A 15,780-nucleotide genomic window follows, 5' to 3' on the forward strand; every position below is an offset into this window, starting at 1 on the left:
CAATTTTTTTTTCCTTATGTCAGCACGTCTTATACAAGCAGCACAACAAACAATGCTCAACTGCACATATCTGCAGTAACGGCCAACTAACATTTAGTACAAGGAACAGTTTAATAACAAAAGAAAAAAAATTACCGACGATTACGTTACTTCCTAATGCGAAATTTGAGCGCAGCAAATAAGCTGTTTCACCTTTTCGATAGATTGAGGCAAAGAAATCGAGCAACACATGTATGCGCTATCACAGAATTTTTTTTTTATTTTTCACACGTATTCGCAATTTCGGCTCGGGCGGTGCACATATACAGATCCGCCGCCACCGATCTGGCTCTCTGATTGCCACCGCACAGGGGTTGCATTGGAGGAGGAGCGAAGAAAGGAATTAAGTTCGAGCCGGCGCTTTGACAACCAGACTCGCAGGAAGAGGGGGGAGGGGGGCGGCGTGTACACCCAGCGGCAAACGATGGGGGCAGAACCGCGCGCAGCAAGCGGACAACACGATAAAGGGAGGAGGGAAGAGATAGCAGCGACTGACTGATGCCGCTGATGCCGATAGCGCTGGGGGGATGAAAGGGGGGCGGAGCTGGTTACGAGGCCGACGCCGACGACGACGCGAAACCCAGGAACGGACGCCAAAGAGCTGCGCTCTAAAAACAAAGATGTTTCCGGTAGTACAATCTAAACTTTATTTCAATTATGCATCCACAATAATTGTGCTAAAAAATGGAGCAAGTGCATGAGTTTCTCCATATATAAATATCCTGCCGACATTTTTTTTTTCTGGGGCACTGCCAATATGAGCAGCACACTGCTAAAACAAAAACTTCCCATTGCTATGTTAACCTAATGCACTCCTGTAAAACACAAGCAGCCTACAGGGTTCCCTTGCATCGACCCTCAGGGCAGAAAATAAGTAACCAACTGCTTTCTACAGCCCTAAATCCTGTGGGGCGGCTACCACGGTGCAGCCACAATTCTGCAGAGCTGTCGAGAGCAGAGAACTGGGGCCTCCTGTTGAATCGCCCACAGGCTGCCCAGCTTAGTCCAGGGTGCACATCCTTGCTCGACCAACGACCATGGGTCAACAATTATTATTGCGTTAGCAATAGAGGGGTCTGTACAAGCAGAAATGGCGACCGCCATTTGTCAGTAGCCAGTGGCGGCCTGCTCACCAGGCTACAAACAAACTTAGTATAGTAAAACCTCGTTAGTTCCAAGCCACTGGGGTGACGAAAAATACAGTAGCCGACCGATTTTTCGGACTCTAATAATTCGGACTTGTGTGACATTTCAGGCTTTGCTGAGGAAGCGTCGTGCACCTCATAGGAACGTGTACCGTATTTTCCGGTGTGTAAGACGTACCCGCCATATATGCAGGCTGTCATTGAAAAAGTTGGTATATAAGATGCACCCGTATATAAGACGCACCCCAATTTACCCTCTTAGGCTAGTGAGGGTTAATTAAACACGCTTGCGCGATCATCACAAAATTCACCGTACCTCTGAGAAATTCTTAAGCAACGCTAAATGGTCGAAATAGGCAACACTCACGCCATACCTGCCCACGTCTTAGAAAAAAAGGACGAAAAAAACGAAAGAACTCTCCCATATGTCAATAAGAACATTTTATTTCTACTTAAAACCTTCGAAGTCTTCAATTTCGGATGGGTTATCAAAAAGTTCGCCCATTTCTGTAGGCATCGCGGCTGAAACATTCTCTGCGCACTACGTACACAGAGCAAAGAAAGTTGCAAAGGGTGGGTAAAAAAGAACGCCGGCTTGTCTTGGCTTGTCTTGACAATGGCGAAGAGCGTGATTGTCATAATCTTTTGGCATTTTACATTACTTTTGCTTGGGGCCTCCGAAACAGTCGCGTGTTTGTTATCCCAGAAGTCGTCATCCCCGCCGTTTCATGATAAAGTTCACCTAAAAAAAGTTGCGCACGGCGGTCCCCGTATTGAAGCATTAACCGTGTTACAACCGCGTCATTGGTAGTGATATTTTTTCAGTAAAGAAAGCTTGAGCACGAACCTCAGTAATTTCTGAACTCGCAAAAAAAAAACGAAAAATTCGCATATAAGACGCACCCTAGTATAGGACGCACCAGCAAGATTTAAAAAAAAAAGCCGCATCTTATACACCGGAAAATACGGTACATTCTCACGACCGATATTTCGGACTTTGTGGAGCCTAGAAGTCCAAATTTTCGGACTAAAATAGACGCCAACAATCTTGTGCAGGTCATTTTTTAACCGAAAGCTCATTATGTCAGGTTAATATAGACGCAAGCGAGCCTCGCTGTTGCAACCAACCGTTCCCTGCCACCGTGAAAGCCGCCATCTTGGATTTAAACGGAATTGGCGGCCGCAATCGGACTGGCTTGGCTGTTTGTTCTTCATCGTTGCCATTCGAGATAATGCTCTCGGTTGCCATCGAGATGGCCTACAAAGAGTTTGCGATCACCTTGAAAACGGTACAACGGGACAGTGGGACAGCTGCAGTTTCCGCCGAGGCTTGGACGACGCCCCCCGCGGTGCGGGGCTGCAAACACGGTAGTGGTGGGGAGGGGGAACTGCATTCGGAGGCGCTCGCTTCCGCTCGCGTTTTCCCGTGGGTTACCCATGGGTTACCTCTCGGTCTTTGCGAGCGTCATTACCCCATGCAAACTGACAAGTGTATTCATTCGCAGCATGACTGCGGCCGCGTCGCACTGTCTGGTATCATGAGGTGATAGGGTGCGGACACGATGAAAGCATGGCTAAGACTCAGATAAAGGCTAATATATTATTGCTTGTAGGCAGAAAATGGGGAGCAGCGATTTTCGCCATTTTGAAAGCTGGTTTTTCGCAGACAAGTTAATTTTTTTAGTTCACAGATTTTTCGGGTCCCGCCGGGTCAGAAAAATCAGTTGGCAACTGTATTCGAATTAACCAAGTTTTCAAATTAACTCAGCACAACAAAGAAATGGCACCCAGGCAAAAAATTTTGTCACAGGGACACGCTACCTATGCCGTGCAAAAAAAATCGGCAGTGGCTTAGCTCAGCTAGGCCAGGATATACGTAGCGAAAGCAGTTTCGTATGCTAACATTTCGGTAACGACACGCCGTCGCTGTCGTTCGGTAGCTTGGCGGCGTCTCTGTGCAAGGAGTTCCTCTCGTTCTTCGGGCGTCTCAGCCGCCCACTTAGCCTTTCTCGCCTCGTTTTTACGCGGCACGGAAGCTTAGCACGGTCCGCCACCAGCGTTATCTGCTGGGGCAGTGCTGTACATTGTGAGAGGGGCAACACTTAATTCTGAGGAAAGTGCAATAGAACACGTGAGACACAAAGGCCTTCATTTTTTCTATTAAAGATCGACAGATGCCCTCAATGTCTACAGTGCTAGCGATGTCGCTTGCTAAGGGCAGTGACCCACTTTAGGTGCACGAAATTCCTGATGTTGCTAATCAGCCCATGGAAAGATGCTCTTGCTGCTTTTCTAAGCATCAGTATGTGACACATTTTCAGTGACATCTAACCCGTGTGCTGCCATGCGATTTTTCAATGGCTCCGTGCGTAAGTCAATTACCCATTTAAATGCTGCACAGGATGGTCACTGACATTCAGAAGGCACTACTCTAGCTGCGTGGCTGAACGACTCAGAAAACTTTCCTTTCATTGACGAGGCTGTTTTTCAAAGAATACGGCTGGGCAGTGACGATGTGATGAGACTTCGCCCTTATCTTCACATCGATCTTGTGCGAGAATCTATTGGGTGGTTCTTTCAAAAAAAAGATTGGCATATAAAAACCTTCGCACCGTAACTGCAGTACTTTGTGAAGGCTTGAACGCACCTTCGCTTCCCTGCGATAACAAGGTACAAGAAGCCATTTCTGTAAGGTACTTTTGTTCATAAGCTTCTACCCAACTTTCCGTGTATTGCGGCCTCATTCCTCATGTTATATTCACGTGCTCTTCTTTTTGTGTGCCTACAAACTGGATTCCCCCGTTACGTCTGGGCAAATACGGTGCATGCTATGGCTTGAGTGAACATTAGGAGCTCTACTGTGTAGGCAGTTTCTTCTCCTACGCACAAAGGACAAATTACCTGGCGTACTGCACATAGACGTTGCCACGCAGGTGTGGCTCGAGGTTGCGGCAGACGCGCAGCTGGCAGACGGTGCCCGCCCGCCGCAGCTCCTCGAGTACATCCCAGAAGAAGGCCTCGAAGTGTGCCTGCAGCTCCCGCTCGTCCGTCTCGAGGCTGTCGTCACCGTGGTGCTGCTCGAGCGACAGATGACTGTACAGACCCCGCAGCAGCAGCGTGCGGCTCACAGGGGGTCGTGGGTGCGCCCGTGAGCACCTGCGCAGAACCAGGTTCATCCTTGCACTCGCAGCACTACAGCCTGCAAAACTTTCACCCCACAAGATTCGCATCATCGAAATCTTACTGCACAAAGACTGCATAACCGAACAGAGTGGAGCCCTGCTGATATGTTCCCGGCAGCTACATTTTCGTGGACCAGTCCCGTCACACTTTAGCTTCCACAAAAACCAATGCAATACACCGTGAATGTCATCTCACGATAGTGCTTTAGCTTGTGAAGCCATTTACGTGCCTGGCGCCCACACTGACGCCACGTACGCCTACGGGTGGCATGAATTTTGGTGGGGCTGTTGGGGTTCATCTCCACAGCGATGAGAAACTATGCAGCGAGAGACGGTGTGGGCAGTTCTGTACGAGATGCTGTTGTGCAAGTTGGCATCAAGGCTTTTGATCGTTTTGCGTTTTTTTCTTGTTACCCACTGTTTCTTGCTGTTGACGACCCAATATCTGAATTCCAATAGACGAGGACAGTGCAGGATTAGAGCAGCTTCTGTGCTCTCCTCGCTGCGGCTTCCTTTGCTCAACGCTGCTCGCCTAGGCAGACGGAGTGCCATACACAGGGCATATCGGATGGTCTGCATACAACTTTTTTATCACCTACTCAAACACTATGTTTCCTGGCTGGCAAGTTTGTTTTTTTTTCGCCATAGAGTTTTTCACTATTCATTAGAAAGAAAGCTGGCGGCTCTGCACCTCATCCACCATGGACGCCCGAGGTACAGTGTGCTAGAAGGCTTTGTAGCAGCAAGAGCGAAACTGGTTTCCATGGGAGGCGCTGAAGCAAAAAAAGTCATCCACTTGCAGCGCTGCCGTCAAATACTGGAGGAGCGAAGCTTGCCGTCTATGATGCTGCGTCGCTGCATTAAGCGAGTTTGAATGCTGTCATTGGAGAAGGGTGGTGGTTTAAGCTCGTTCGGATGATAAAAGCGGGTAAGCGAGTGCCTCGGAGTCATAAAAATAAGCAAGGTCTAAAAACACGGGGCGAATGCCTTGCACATATGGTATACCACTTCACACCCAGCCGAGCATGAACACGTAGCCTGAATGGGGCACCCCTGAGGATGCATTGTCAGACAGGCACACACAGAGTGGAAAAGCACCTGGGGCAGAGAAAGTACACTGAAGAGCAAGTAGGCAGCCAGCAAACGCGGGCAAAATTGACAAGATGTTGCAAGCAATAAGCAGTGAAGCTCAAGAAGCGGGTGAAAGAGGAATGGCTAAAGTGAAATGGAAGTGGAACCACTTGGTAAAAGTGTGAACCGACAGTAAAACCGGAGAGTAAGGGTGTGGACAAAGAGTTAAAGCAATGAACGAACGATGTGGGAAAAGATAAAGTGAAAGGTTTGGTTCAGTTTTACGGGTTTAACCTAGGGTTATGGGGTTTAACCTCGTAACCTGAGTCCTGTTGGGCCAAGTGACTCAGGTTACGAGGGGCGCCATGGCCGTTCTGGATAATTTCAAACACCTGGGGTACATTCTTTAACGTGGACTGACACTGCACAGTACACGGGTCTCCAAAGCACTTCGCCTCCATCTAAATGCCATTGCTGCGGCCTGGATCAAACCCGCATCTTTCGGGTCAGCAGCTGAGCGTGCACTAGAATCAGTGATCAGCCACCATGGCAGCGAAAGAAAAGGGAAGCATGAAAAAAAATACAATAAAGCAAGTGGTGGTTAGGCAGAAAACAAGCAGACAAATAAAATTATGGGAAGAGATGAACAGATTAAAGACCTACGTCCGCCGACGTGGACAGGAATGGTATTTTCCTTTCTGTGAGAATGAGAGAGGGAATGCTGATGCGGCAGAAGTAATATGAATGGTTTCAGTTATTGCTTTGGTAAGGCGGCCACTAATCGTGATCACTGAGCAGTTCGCAAGGAATGGCAGGCAGCCGCAGTCACTGCAGTGACACCATAAGGCGTCCTCCATGGTCGGTTTAAATCCTTCTTTTCATCACTTGAGCACCAGTAGAAAGTCAAGACGGGGGCAGTTTTCTGCATATATGCACAATGTGAACATAAGAGCTGTTATTTTATTAGTGAATATTGTTACGACCAGGGGTTTATTTCAGACTGGGACGGGTGACTGAAACCAGACGGGTCCGCTTGCCGAGCCCGAGACACAACCAACCTCATTCTCCTCATCTTCAACATAGTCAGCGACGCCAACCGCGCAGAATACGTATCGCCTCTTCATGGGCATCACAGTTCCCCATACGCAGCCGAAGCCCGCAGAGCGAGTTAAAAAGTGCCACGCAAATGGTAGGGCTCCAGCCGGGCAATGTGAGTCACTTCAGTTAGCGCAGAATGAAGGCCGCTTGCCATGAGAGGCGCTATGCGGTAATTGAGCTCGCTAATTTGCTCAATAATGAGATAGGGTCCACAGTAGTGGCACAGCAGCTACTGAGATAATCTCCGCTTTCTGATAGGCCGCCACAACAAGACCAAATCACCAGGCCTGTAAGTGACATGACGGCGGTGGTCATCACAGCGCGTTTTAGATTGCTCTTGGGAGGCGGGAATACGAAGGTGGGCAAGGCACGAGGCTTCTTCAGCGAGACAGGGTGTCTCGGCGATGGAGGGATCTTCAAGAAGCTCGTCAGAAAATGGTAGTATGGTGTCCAGGGTGCAGCGTGGGGGGCAAGCATAGAGTAAAAAGAAGGGGCTGAAACCAGAAGTCTCATGGCGCGCGGTATTGAATGCATACGTGATGAGCGGCAGGACGCTATTCTAGCTCTTGTGCTTGGAACCAACGTACATTGACAGCAAGTTAGTGATCGTTCAGTTCGTAAGCTCAGTTAGCCCATTCGTCTGGGGATGGTAAGGTGAGGAATGGCGAAAATGCAATGCGCAGGAACAGCGAAGCTGCTCCACGACGTCAGCAGTGAAATGCCGAGCACGGTCACTGATGTTAACTTTTGGAGGTCCATGGCGCAGAACTATGGATTGCAGCAGAAAAGAGGACACGCAATATGCAGTAGCCGAGGGTAGGGCCGCCGTTTCACAATAGCGAGTAAGGTAATTGACTTAAACCGCTATCCAGCGGTTCCCATGACAAGATTTCGGAAATGGGCCCAGGAGATCTATGCCCACTTGTTTGAACGGTGCTGCAGGTGGTGTCACAGGGTGAAGCTGGCCAGATGCAAGGCTAGTAGGTTGCTTGTATCTTTGACACTGAGTGCAGCTGGCGATGTACTGCTCAGTTTTGGCCCATATTTTCGGCCAATAGAAGTGTGCCTGGGTACAGTGGAGCGTCCTTGCCGAACCAAGATGTCCAGATGTAGGGTCTTCGTGCATGACCTGCAAGACAGAGGTGTACAGGCTCTTCGGAACTACCAGGAGGAAGCGGTGGCCCGTAGAAGAATAGTTTTTCCTCCACAGAAGACCATCTCGAACACAAAAGTGGCTGACATTGGAACGGTCTTAGCCTCCGCAAGGAGAGACCATAGGGTTAAATCTTTCTGCTGTTCAACTTCGAATATGACAAAATCAGGAAGAACTGGTGACATTGACGTGACGCAATGGTCGAAAGTATCGATGTTAGACTCCGACTCAGGAAGGGGTAGCCTCGAAAGACAGTCCGCATCAGCGTGATGGCGACCACTCTAGTAGTCGACTGTGTAGTCAGACTCTTGTAGCCGGAGAGCCCACCGTGCAAGGTGCCTGGATGTGTCACGAAGGTTAATGAGCCAGCAGAGGGCAAATGGTCGGTGACGATGGTGAACGGGCGTCTGTATAGATATGAACGGAAATGCTGCGTAGCGAAAATGACAGCCAGGCATTCCTGCTTGGTGACTGTATAACTGCGCTCCGGCTTACTGAGTGAGTGACTCGCATACGCAACAACGTGTTCTTTGTTGTCGCATCGCTAGACGAGAACAGCGCCGAGGCCAACACCACTGGCGTCGGTGTGAATCTCTGTGGGAGCGGAGGGATCGAAGAGGCGAAGTACAGGGTGAGACGTCAGAAAGAATTTTAGTTGGCGGAAGGCGGAGTCGCACTCAGGTGTCCACTCGAAAGCCACATTTTGCTGAAGTAGACCTGTCAGAGGATAAGCTACGTCCGCAAAGCGTTGAATGAAGCGGCGAAAGTAACTCCACAGTTCTTTGACAGACTGTGGTGGCTTGAACGACTCGACAGCTGCAGTCTTGGCTGGATCAGGTCTGACGCCGTCTTTATCAACGAGGTATCCAAGCACTAACGCTTGATGCGCAGCAAAGTGGCACTTCTTAGAGTTAAACACAAGGTGAGCTTTGTGCATACAGTCCAGGACGAGAGCTAAACGGTCGTTGTGCTCACTGAACGTCTTTCCGAAAATGACAACATCGTCAAGGTAGCACATGCATATTTCCCATTCAAAACTGTGGATTATAGTGTCCATAAATCTCTCAAAGGTGGCGGGCGCATTGCAAAGGCCGAATGGCATCACATTAAATTCATAAAGGTGCAATAAACGCTGTTTGTTCTTTGTCCGCGGGATCCATATGGATTTGCCAATATACGCCAACTGGAGATCAATAGAAGAGAAGCAGGAGGCCGAGAAAAGGCAGTTGATGGCATCGTCGAATCGAGGTAGGTGACGGCATTCAGACAACAGTAATGCACGCAAAAACGCCATAATTCATCCTTCTTCTGAACAAGAACTACTGGAGCAGGATGTAACACTAGCACAAAAGGAACACGAGGGACGGGAAGGAAACGACACAGACAAGCGCTACAAGCATTGTAGCGCTTGTCTGCGTAGTTCCCTTTCAGTCCCTCGTGTTCCTTTTGGGCTATTGTTACATCATGAATGTTATCCAACTTGCCCAACTTTCGGCTTTACAGGAGCAGTCCAGGGACTCGGCGACTCTTGTATAACCCCTTTGGTTAACATCTCCTTCATTTGTTCATTGATCAGCTTGCATTCAGACAGAGACCCTCGGTAGGGCTTTTGCCGGATCGCATGTGAGGCGCCAGTGTCAACCCCGTGAAGGGTCCGAGACGAGGGGATAGAAGGTGGGCTGCCGGGCTGTGAAAAGCCAAACACGGTGGCGTGTTGCAGGAGGATGGCCAACAGAGCACAGCGCTCATGCATGGAGAGCGAGTTGTCGATCATGCGAAGTAACTTGGACTCATCGAAAAACTCTGGCGCTTCTGCATCCAAGGCGTCGGTAACCAAGGCAACGGATGCTCGTGAGTCATGGCTGTACGACGCAAGCTTCAAGCCTTCAGGCAGAACTACAGATTCTGTCGAAGAATTGACTGTCCATAGTTCAGTGCGATCGTTGCTGACAGAAACCATGGCATGAGGAACCAAGATATTCTTTTTTATGCAGGTCAAATGGGTTGGCTCCACAGTCGCATCAAACACGTCGACAGTGGTATCGGGCAGGAAACGGGTACGCGTACGGCCGAAGAAAGAGGCACGACAGTATTTCGGCTAACACAGGACACACCCTCTCCACTGCACGAGCCTTACACAAGGCCAGTGGTGAAACATTTGCAGATGCTGCGCTCACCGGTGTGACAGTCGTCGTTAGCGCCACACATTTGCAGAAAGTCGAGCCCAAGAATGACGTCGTGCGTTGATCAGGCAAGCACTGCCATTTCCGTGCTGAACACTTCACCACTCAACAAAACCTTAACACTACACACTCCAATTGCAGGCAACGGTTCACCCCTCACATCACAAAACTGGACATTTTTGTCCCACTGAAACAAAACTTTAGGTCCAAGAAGACACTTAAACACAGCGCTCATTACAGAACAGTAGCACAGGTATCAACTAAAGCCATCACAGGTACACGATCCACTAGCACATGCACTTTGTTCCATAACATAACTGCAGGCAGGGGTATCACTTCTGGCAGCAGACTTCCAGCGACCTCACCCCTATCGGTCGACTAGTTTTCCGGCGGAGGCGAGGAGGAACGGTGTCGGGGTGATGGAGATCGACGAGTGCGGGAAGCTGGAGGCGGAGTCATGCTTCTATCCAATGCTGGCGAAAGATTACACATTTGTGCAGGCCATAGGTTGCCGGAATCAGGCAGGTAGGATGGGCACTGAAAAGGAAGAGGTTGATAATCCGGCCGCGGAGGATAGCTTGAAGAGCCGTAATGGGGTGGGCAGCGGGAACAAAATCGTGAGATGTGACCGGGCTAACTGCAGTGATAACACACAAGAGAGGAACCAGGAGCAGGCTAAGCCGGCAAGTAGTCATCGCTGTGATGGCATCTTGACGTTTGTCAGGCAGCGGCGCAAACCACGCATGTACCACAGCCAGTGACTGCCACCTCAGTGAAGTGATATGGCAAAAAGGCATGCAAAAACACAAGAAAATACTTCTGGGTGCATGTGTTTGGTCATGTGGTTTAGTTCCATGCAAAGTGCTGCAAGTCCACACGGAATTGCCAGTTCATTTTTATCTCAATATAAATTAATGTTTTTTTAAGCAGACCAGCCTTTGTACTGTGTCTAACGACTATCATGGAATTATGCGTGCACAAGGCCTAATAACCCGTGCGGCTCGGATGAAACAATTTTTGACCCTGCACATAAGTCAACCATCCAAATCTGGAAGGTAATTTTTAAAAAAAGAACACTGTCTTATAATCGGCAATATATGATAACTAATGTAGCTTGGCAGCACTCGAACCTACTGACTTGAACCATGAAAGCAAACAAAAAGGTTAAAAGTCAGGCTAAGAACTACACTGCCGCGAGCAATGCAAAGAAAAGTTAAAGGTGTCACTTTGACAGGAACAAACAACAACGGGGAAAAAAGCAAACATAACTCACTGGTATTTCAGCTGAGATTAAAAAGGAGAGGTAGTCATGGTAGAACATGTGATATATGCAAAGTGACAGAGTGTGGTCTGCACGAATGTAAGATTGCTTACCAAGAGAAGCAAACCTAACTGAGGGTAACACGCAGGTAAGGCCACCTGAAACAGGCTCTTGCACTCCTGCAGTTTTGAGGCACCCCCCCTGAAGACAATTGTTCCAAATAGAACAGCAGCAGAATCTGACTGTAGGGTCATCCTTTACGCTACATCTGTACAAGGAAATTTCTCTGGCATACTAAATGGCACCTGTGTTGTAGTACACTGGGAGCATATTCTCTTACTTTCTCCAGGTGGGCCCAAGATAGGGCAGGAGAAAAAAAAACCTTAGGTCTCTGCTTTGCACTTCATTACTGACAAACTATGGGTCACCAACTGGCTTAGTAAAGCACAGTTATAAGCCCCGAGAAGGTTCCCCTACCATGAAGGACAAAAAAAAAAAAATACTCCCAGAGCCAGGCTCACACTACCGACTAAAATGAGCTCTTTTCTCTGTTGTAAAGCCAAGCACAATTCTGTGCCATAATTCTGGCTAACCTCATGGCACCAACTGCCTGTAAGTCGAGGGTACTTTTGTTCTCCCTCAAAAAGAGGATAGTTCCACTGGAAGTGTAGGCCTTGTGTGCTGGACTGGAGCCTTCCTGGGGCCACACAAGACACGTAGGCATCTGTCCCGTCTTGCGTGTCTTCATTCAGCTGCGCCTGTCTAACTCCTGCTATGCGCCCAGAGAGAGAAGAGTACTCGCCAGTCGCCAAAGCGGCAGGCGCCCGTCTTGAGGTAGAAGGAGCATGGCTCGGCTGGTGCGTACGACCTGGGTGCCGGAGGGTTGTGCCAGCTCTCACGGGTGGTGGCCAGGGCTGCAGTGGGTGGTGCCTGGAACAGAGATGCACCATCCCAGGGGATGTGCACAGAACTCAGAGCCCCAGACAGTGGTGCAGGGCAGTCAGGTATGACAACACAAGTGGCATTAGCTGTTGCCATATGCTGGAGGAAGTGACGATCACACATAGGCTAGCAATCAAAGGCCTCCAGGTGCACAGCAGGCTAGCGAACACGACAGACAAGCGCTCATCCCCGCTGCTGTCATCAAAAGAGGCAAAAAAAAAAGTAATCGCTAGGACATGGTTGCCCAGAAACAAGCGAGACGAATTTTACTGATGTGGCTGAGTGACGGCAACGAAAGGAGCATCTTTCCCCCAGCTGTGGTTTCTTTAAAACCAATACGACAAGGAAGGAAAATTAACATTTACTGGGCAGAAAAGCCGCCTTCTGTTGGCATCACGCAGCCACGACTTCTTTGCTTACAGACGCACAGAAGACAGGCTTGGTGCCAGGGTATTCGCAGTGAGCTCGCGAAAAGAAGTGGGAGAAGTTATAATGCCTTCGAGCATTAAGGTAAAGCAAATAATAAACTAAACAAAACGCTGCGACAAGCATTTCGTGCGCTCGCTCACCCGCAAGAGCGCCTAAATAATATGGATGCCATTAATCGACTAGAAGAAACTGCTAATAAAGAATGAAATAATATAGCTGAATGGTTTACTGCTAATAAATTAACCGTGAACTGCACACAAATAAATTATGTAATTTTCACACCTTCAGGCAGCAAAAACAAAGGTTCTATTAACTTAAGGATTGGTCGAAAGACATTGCTCAAGTCGAATCATGCCGATACCTAGGTGTCACGCTGGACTCGTAATTTCATTTTAAGGAGCACATCAGTAACGTCTGCAAGAAACTAAGCCATGCTTGTTTTGTACTTTTTCAAGCACAACAATACTTTCCCCTAAAAATGCTCAGAGCAATATACTTCGCAATTTTTCACTCTCATCTCACATACTGCGTTCAATCATGGGGCTACTATACCTATCCTTCATATCTAGAACCACTTATCATTCTGCAGAAACATGCTCTGCGCATTTTAGCCTCTTCAGGTTACAGAGAACACACTGCAGCACTATTTCCTGAACTGCAGATTATGCCATTCACAGTCACACGTGATTACAGAACAGCTTGTGCTGTGCATAAAATTCTGTCAAGCAATAACCCGTTTCCCTCCACCATCTTTATACCCCTAAAAAGGCACACGTGAAGTGAGGATCATTATAACTTTAACTTACCCGCCGTTCAACACATACAGCAGGCAATTATTAACATATACTGCTACAAAAAACTGGAACGCTCTTCCAGTAATGGTTAAAAGAAGCCCAAATTTCTCTCGCTTGGTAAAGGACATTATCTATAAAAAATAACCTGCAATCTCATGCCGAAATGTAGTCTACTAAAAAGTGTATTACTTGGTTTGTATAGAATGATCTAATACTCTTGAATCTATATTTATGTATTATTCAATGTTTGTAACGAACGTCCTCTGTTGTCTTTTCCTTCATTTCATTGGTTGCATATGCTTGCTTCAGTTGATTGTAGTTTTGTGTAATATTTTCTATGCATATAAAATGTACACTTTTTTTTTTCTGTTGACACCTGGGTACGCTATTTTGTGCAATTATTGCATGGGCTCGAACTAGCAGCTTGCTAAAGGCCCAGATGCTTTTATCACCCTCTTTTGTATAGCCCTCATCCAAACTGAATAAACTGAAACTGAAACTGGAAAATGACTGTCGTCAGGATGTGAAAAAGGCGCTCAGCAAATTTTGATTGGCCCGGCAGATTTTAACACTCGCCTTCCAGCTTTCCTGGCCTGCGTCATTGGCGCAAGCGCTTCTGGTCAGGTGGATGAAACAGGCGACTTCTGATAGAGTGGTGCAGAAGGTGTGATGCGTACCGAGCTTCCTCTAATCGGGAGAAGAAAGGCGTGGGAGAATGCTCGAAACATGCAAAACCGGGGCGAAAACAGGCAATTTTCCCCCTCGAGTCATGCTCCTTTGCTTGAAGTGAGCTTGTGTTGTGAGTGTGATGCAGCATTCAGAGATCAAGATGTATGATGGCTGTTGTGCCCCCGGGTATTCTACACACATTATAAAAGGGCACCGGTTATTTCACTAGGCTCGTGACAGCGCGTGCAGAAAAAAGTGACAACCGGAGGTCAAGCGAGACGGCTAGACCAAAAGTAAACCTCTAAGTATGCGAGGTAAGGCATGCGAAAAGCCGCTTTCCATAACAATTTCTGCTGGGGACAAAGGAAAAAATTGGAGAGAACACTTAAACTCCGTCTTAAGGGTAGCGCAGTCAGTTGGCTTCCCAGTCCGAGCGCATTTTGCATTTTTTCAATTGTTTCATTACATAATGAATCAATTACACTCGAAATTTTTTTTAATTACCATCATCAATCATTGCCTTTTCATTCTGAGCATTCTGACCCCTCTGAACCCCTTGGTGTCCGAAATGATGTGTTGATGGGCTCGACGGCTGATGTGCAGCCAGTGTTGTCGTCACGGGCTGGAGGCAAAGCTCTGTGAACTATGCAGTGATGGAGACCCTCCGGCCGTCCTCACACCTGCCGTTGCACAGAAATCTGAGGCAATAATGAGCCACGCGATACAGGCTTCAGGAGGAATAGCTGGACGACCGCTTAACATGCCAGTCATACCTCGACATGACATCCTTTTGGAAGCCTTTTCAACTCACGCTGCACAGCTAACCTGATGTATCTAACCTTGGCCACTGCTCTTTCGCAAGCTCTGAACGCTAGAGCGAGACAACAAAAGAAAGTGCCCATGGTTTTAAATAAGCGGCTTTGAAATGCACTGGAAATATGTAGCCAGCTGAATTAACCAAGAGTGTGAATTGTCCAAGCTTGAATTATGGCTAGTCTGCTGTGCGTCCCGGGCTTGGAAACAGCTGAGCAAAGGAAGAATAGGGAAGTGGAAGAACAAGAAGAGGTGGCCCATCAGTTGGGAAGACAAACAGAGCACTGTTTGCGCTATGGAAAGCAGCCAAGGAAACCAGCCAGAACAAGACTGAAAAAGGAAGGTTTTACCATCAGAAAAGAGCTAAAGGTTAGCCCTGATATACTCCAAAGTATGCCTACGTGACCCACAAGCTCGAAATTGCACAACGAAAATCTCCACTGGTGCTATTTGGAAAGAGATGTCGAAACCAAAGCTTTTCTTTTTATCAAAACCAACCCAAGTCATGCCCGACAGCAGCCCATCAGGAAAAGTTGGCTTTCTTCAGATACCGAGGTACGTGTCAGCATTTAAAGTGCCCAGAGTGAGTACAGAAATAGTGGGCAAAGCTGGCAAGACACTTGAGATCTCTGCTCGTGCTTCATGGCCTAGTCCACAAAGCACTGCACCTTGTCACTTGTTTCAGAGCCATAGCACGGTGCTCCTGAAGGCAGTGCAGCTGCCTTCTAAGCATTCACATAAGCAGTGCAGCTGTGCTCTTACGCACGGCTAGCTCAAAGAAGTCTGTGCACTTGCAAGGCTTCCTCATAGCTTGCAGCACTGTTTGCCACATGGCAGCAGGAGAAAAGAACAGCGATGAACTGGACTTACCTCAGGCAGGTGTGCCAAGACCTCCTGCAGGCTCTCCTGCAATCACAGAGTGAGAAGCCCATTGTCAACGCCCCCGTCACAGTGGGCACTGCACTGGGCAGCTGAGGCCAGGTCGAAACCCGGCTGTGGCA

The 15,780-nt window shown here is 48.3% G+C and overlaps 1 protein-coding gene across 3 annotated transcripts in view; it reads right to left on the reverse strand.

Annotated features, from left to right (window-relative positions):
• Positions 1 to 15,780, reverse strand: part of LOC149344740 (U2 small nuclear ribonucleoprotein auxiliary factor 35 kDa subunit-related protein 2-like) — a 39,555-nt gene that overhangs the window by 11,792 nt on the left and 11,983 nt on the right. For all 3 annotated transcript variants that reach the window (XM_089546347.1, XM_089546349.1, XM_089546348.1), the window contains 3 exons: positions 15,650 to 15,685; positions 11,935 to 12,062; positions 4,086 to 4,340 (listed from right to left, as the gene is read on the reverse strand). In XM_089546347.1, coding sequence (XP_089402473.1) covers positions 4,086 to 4,340; positions 11,935 to 12,062; positions 15,650 to 15,685 — 419 coding nt within the window. The remainder of the gene's footprint in view (positions 1 to 4,085; positions 4,341 to 11,934; positions 12,063 to 15,649; positions 15,686 to 15,780) is intronic.

This window comes from Amblyomma mixtum, chromosome 5 (genome assembly GCF_055824585.1).
Source record: "Amblyomma mixtum isolate Tamu chromosome 5, ASM5582458v1, whole genome shotgun sequence".
Taxonomy (NCBI): Eukaryota; Metazoa; Arthropoda; class Arachnida; order Ixodida; family Ixodidae; genus Amblyomma; species Amblyomma mixtum.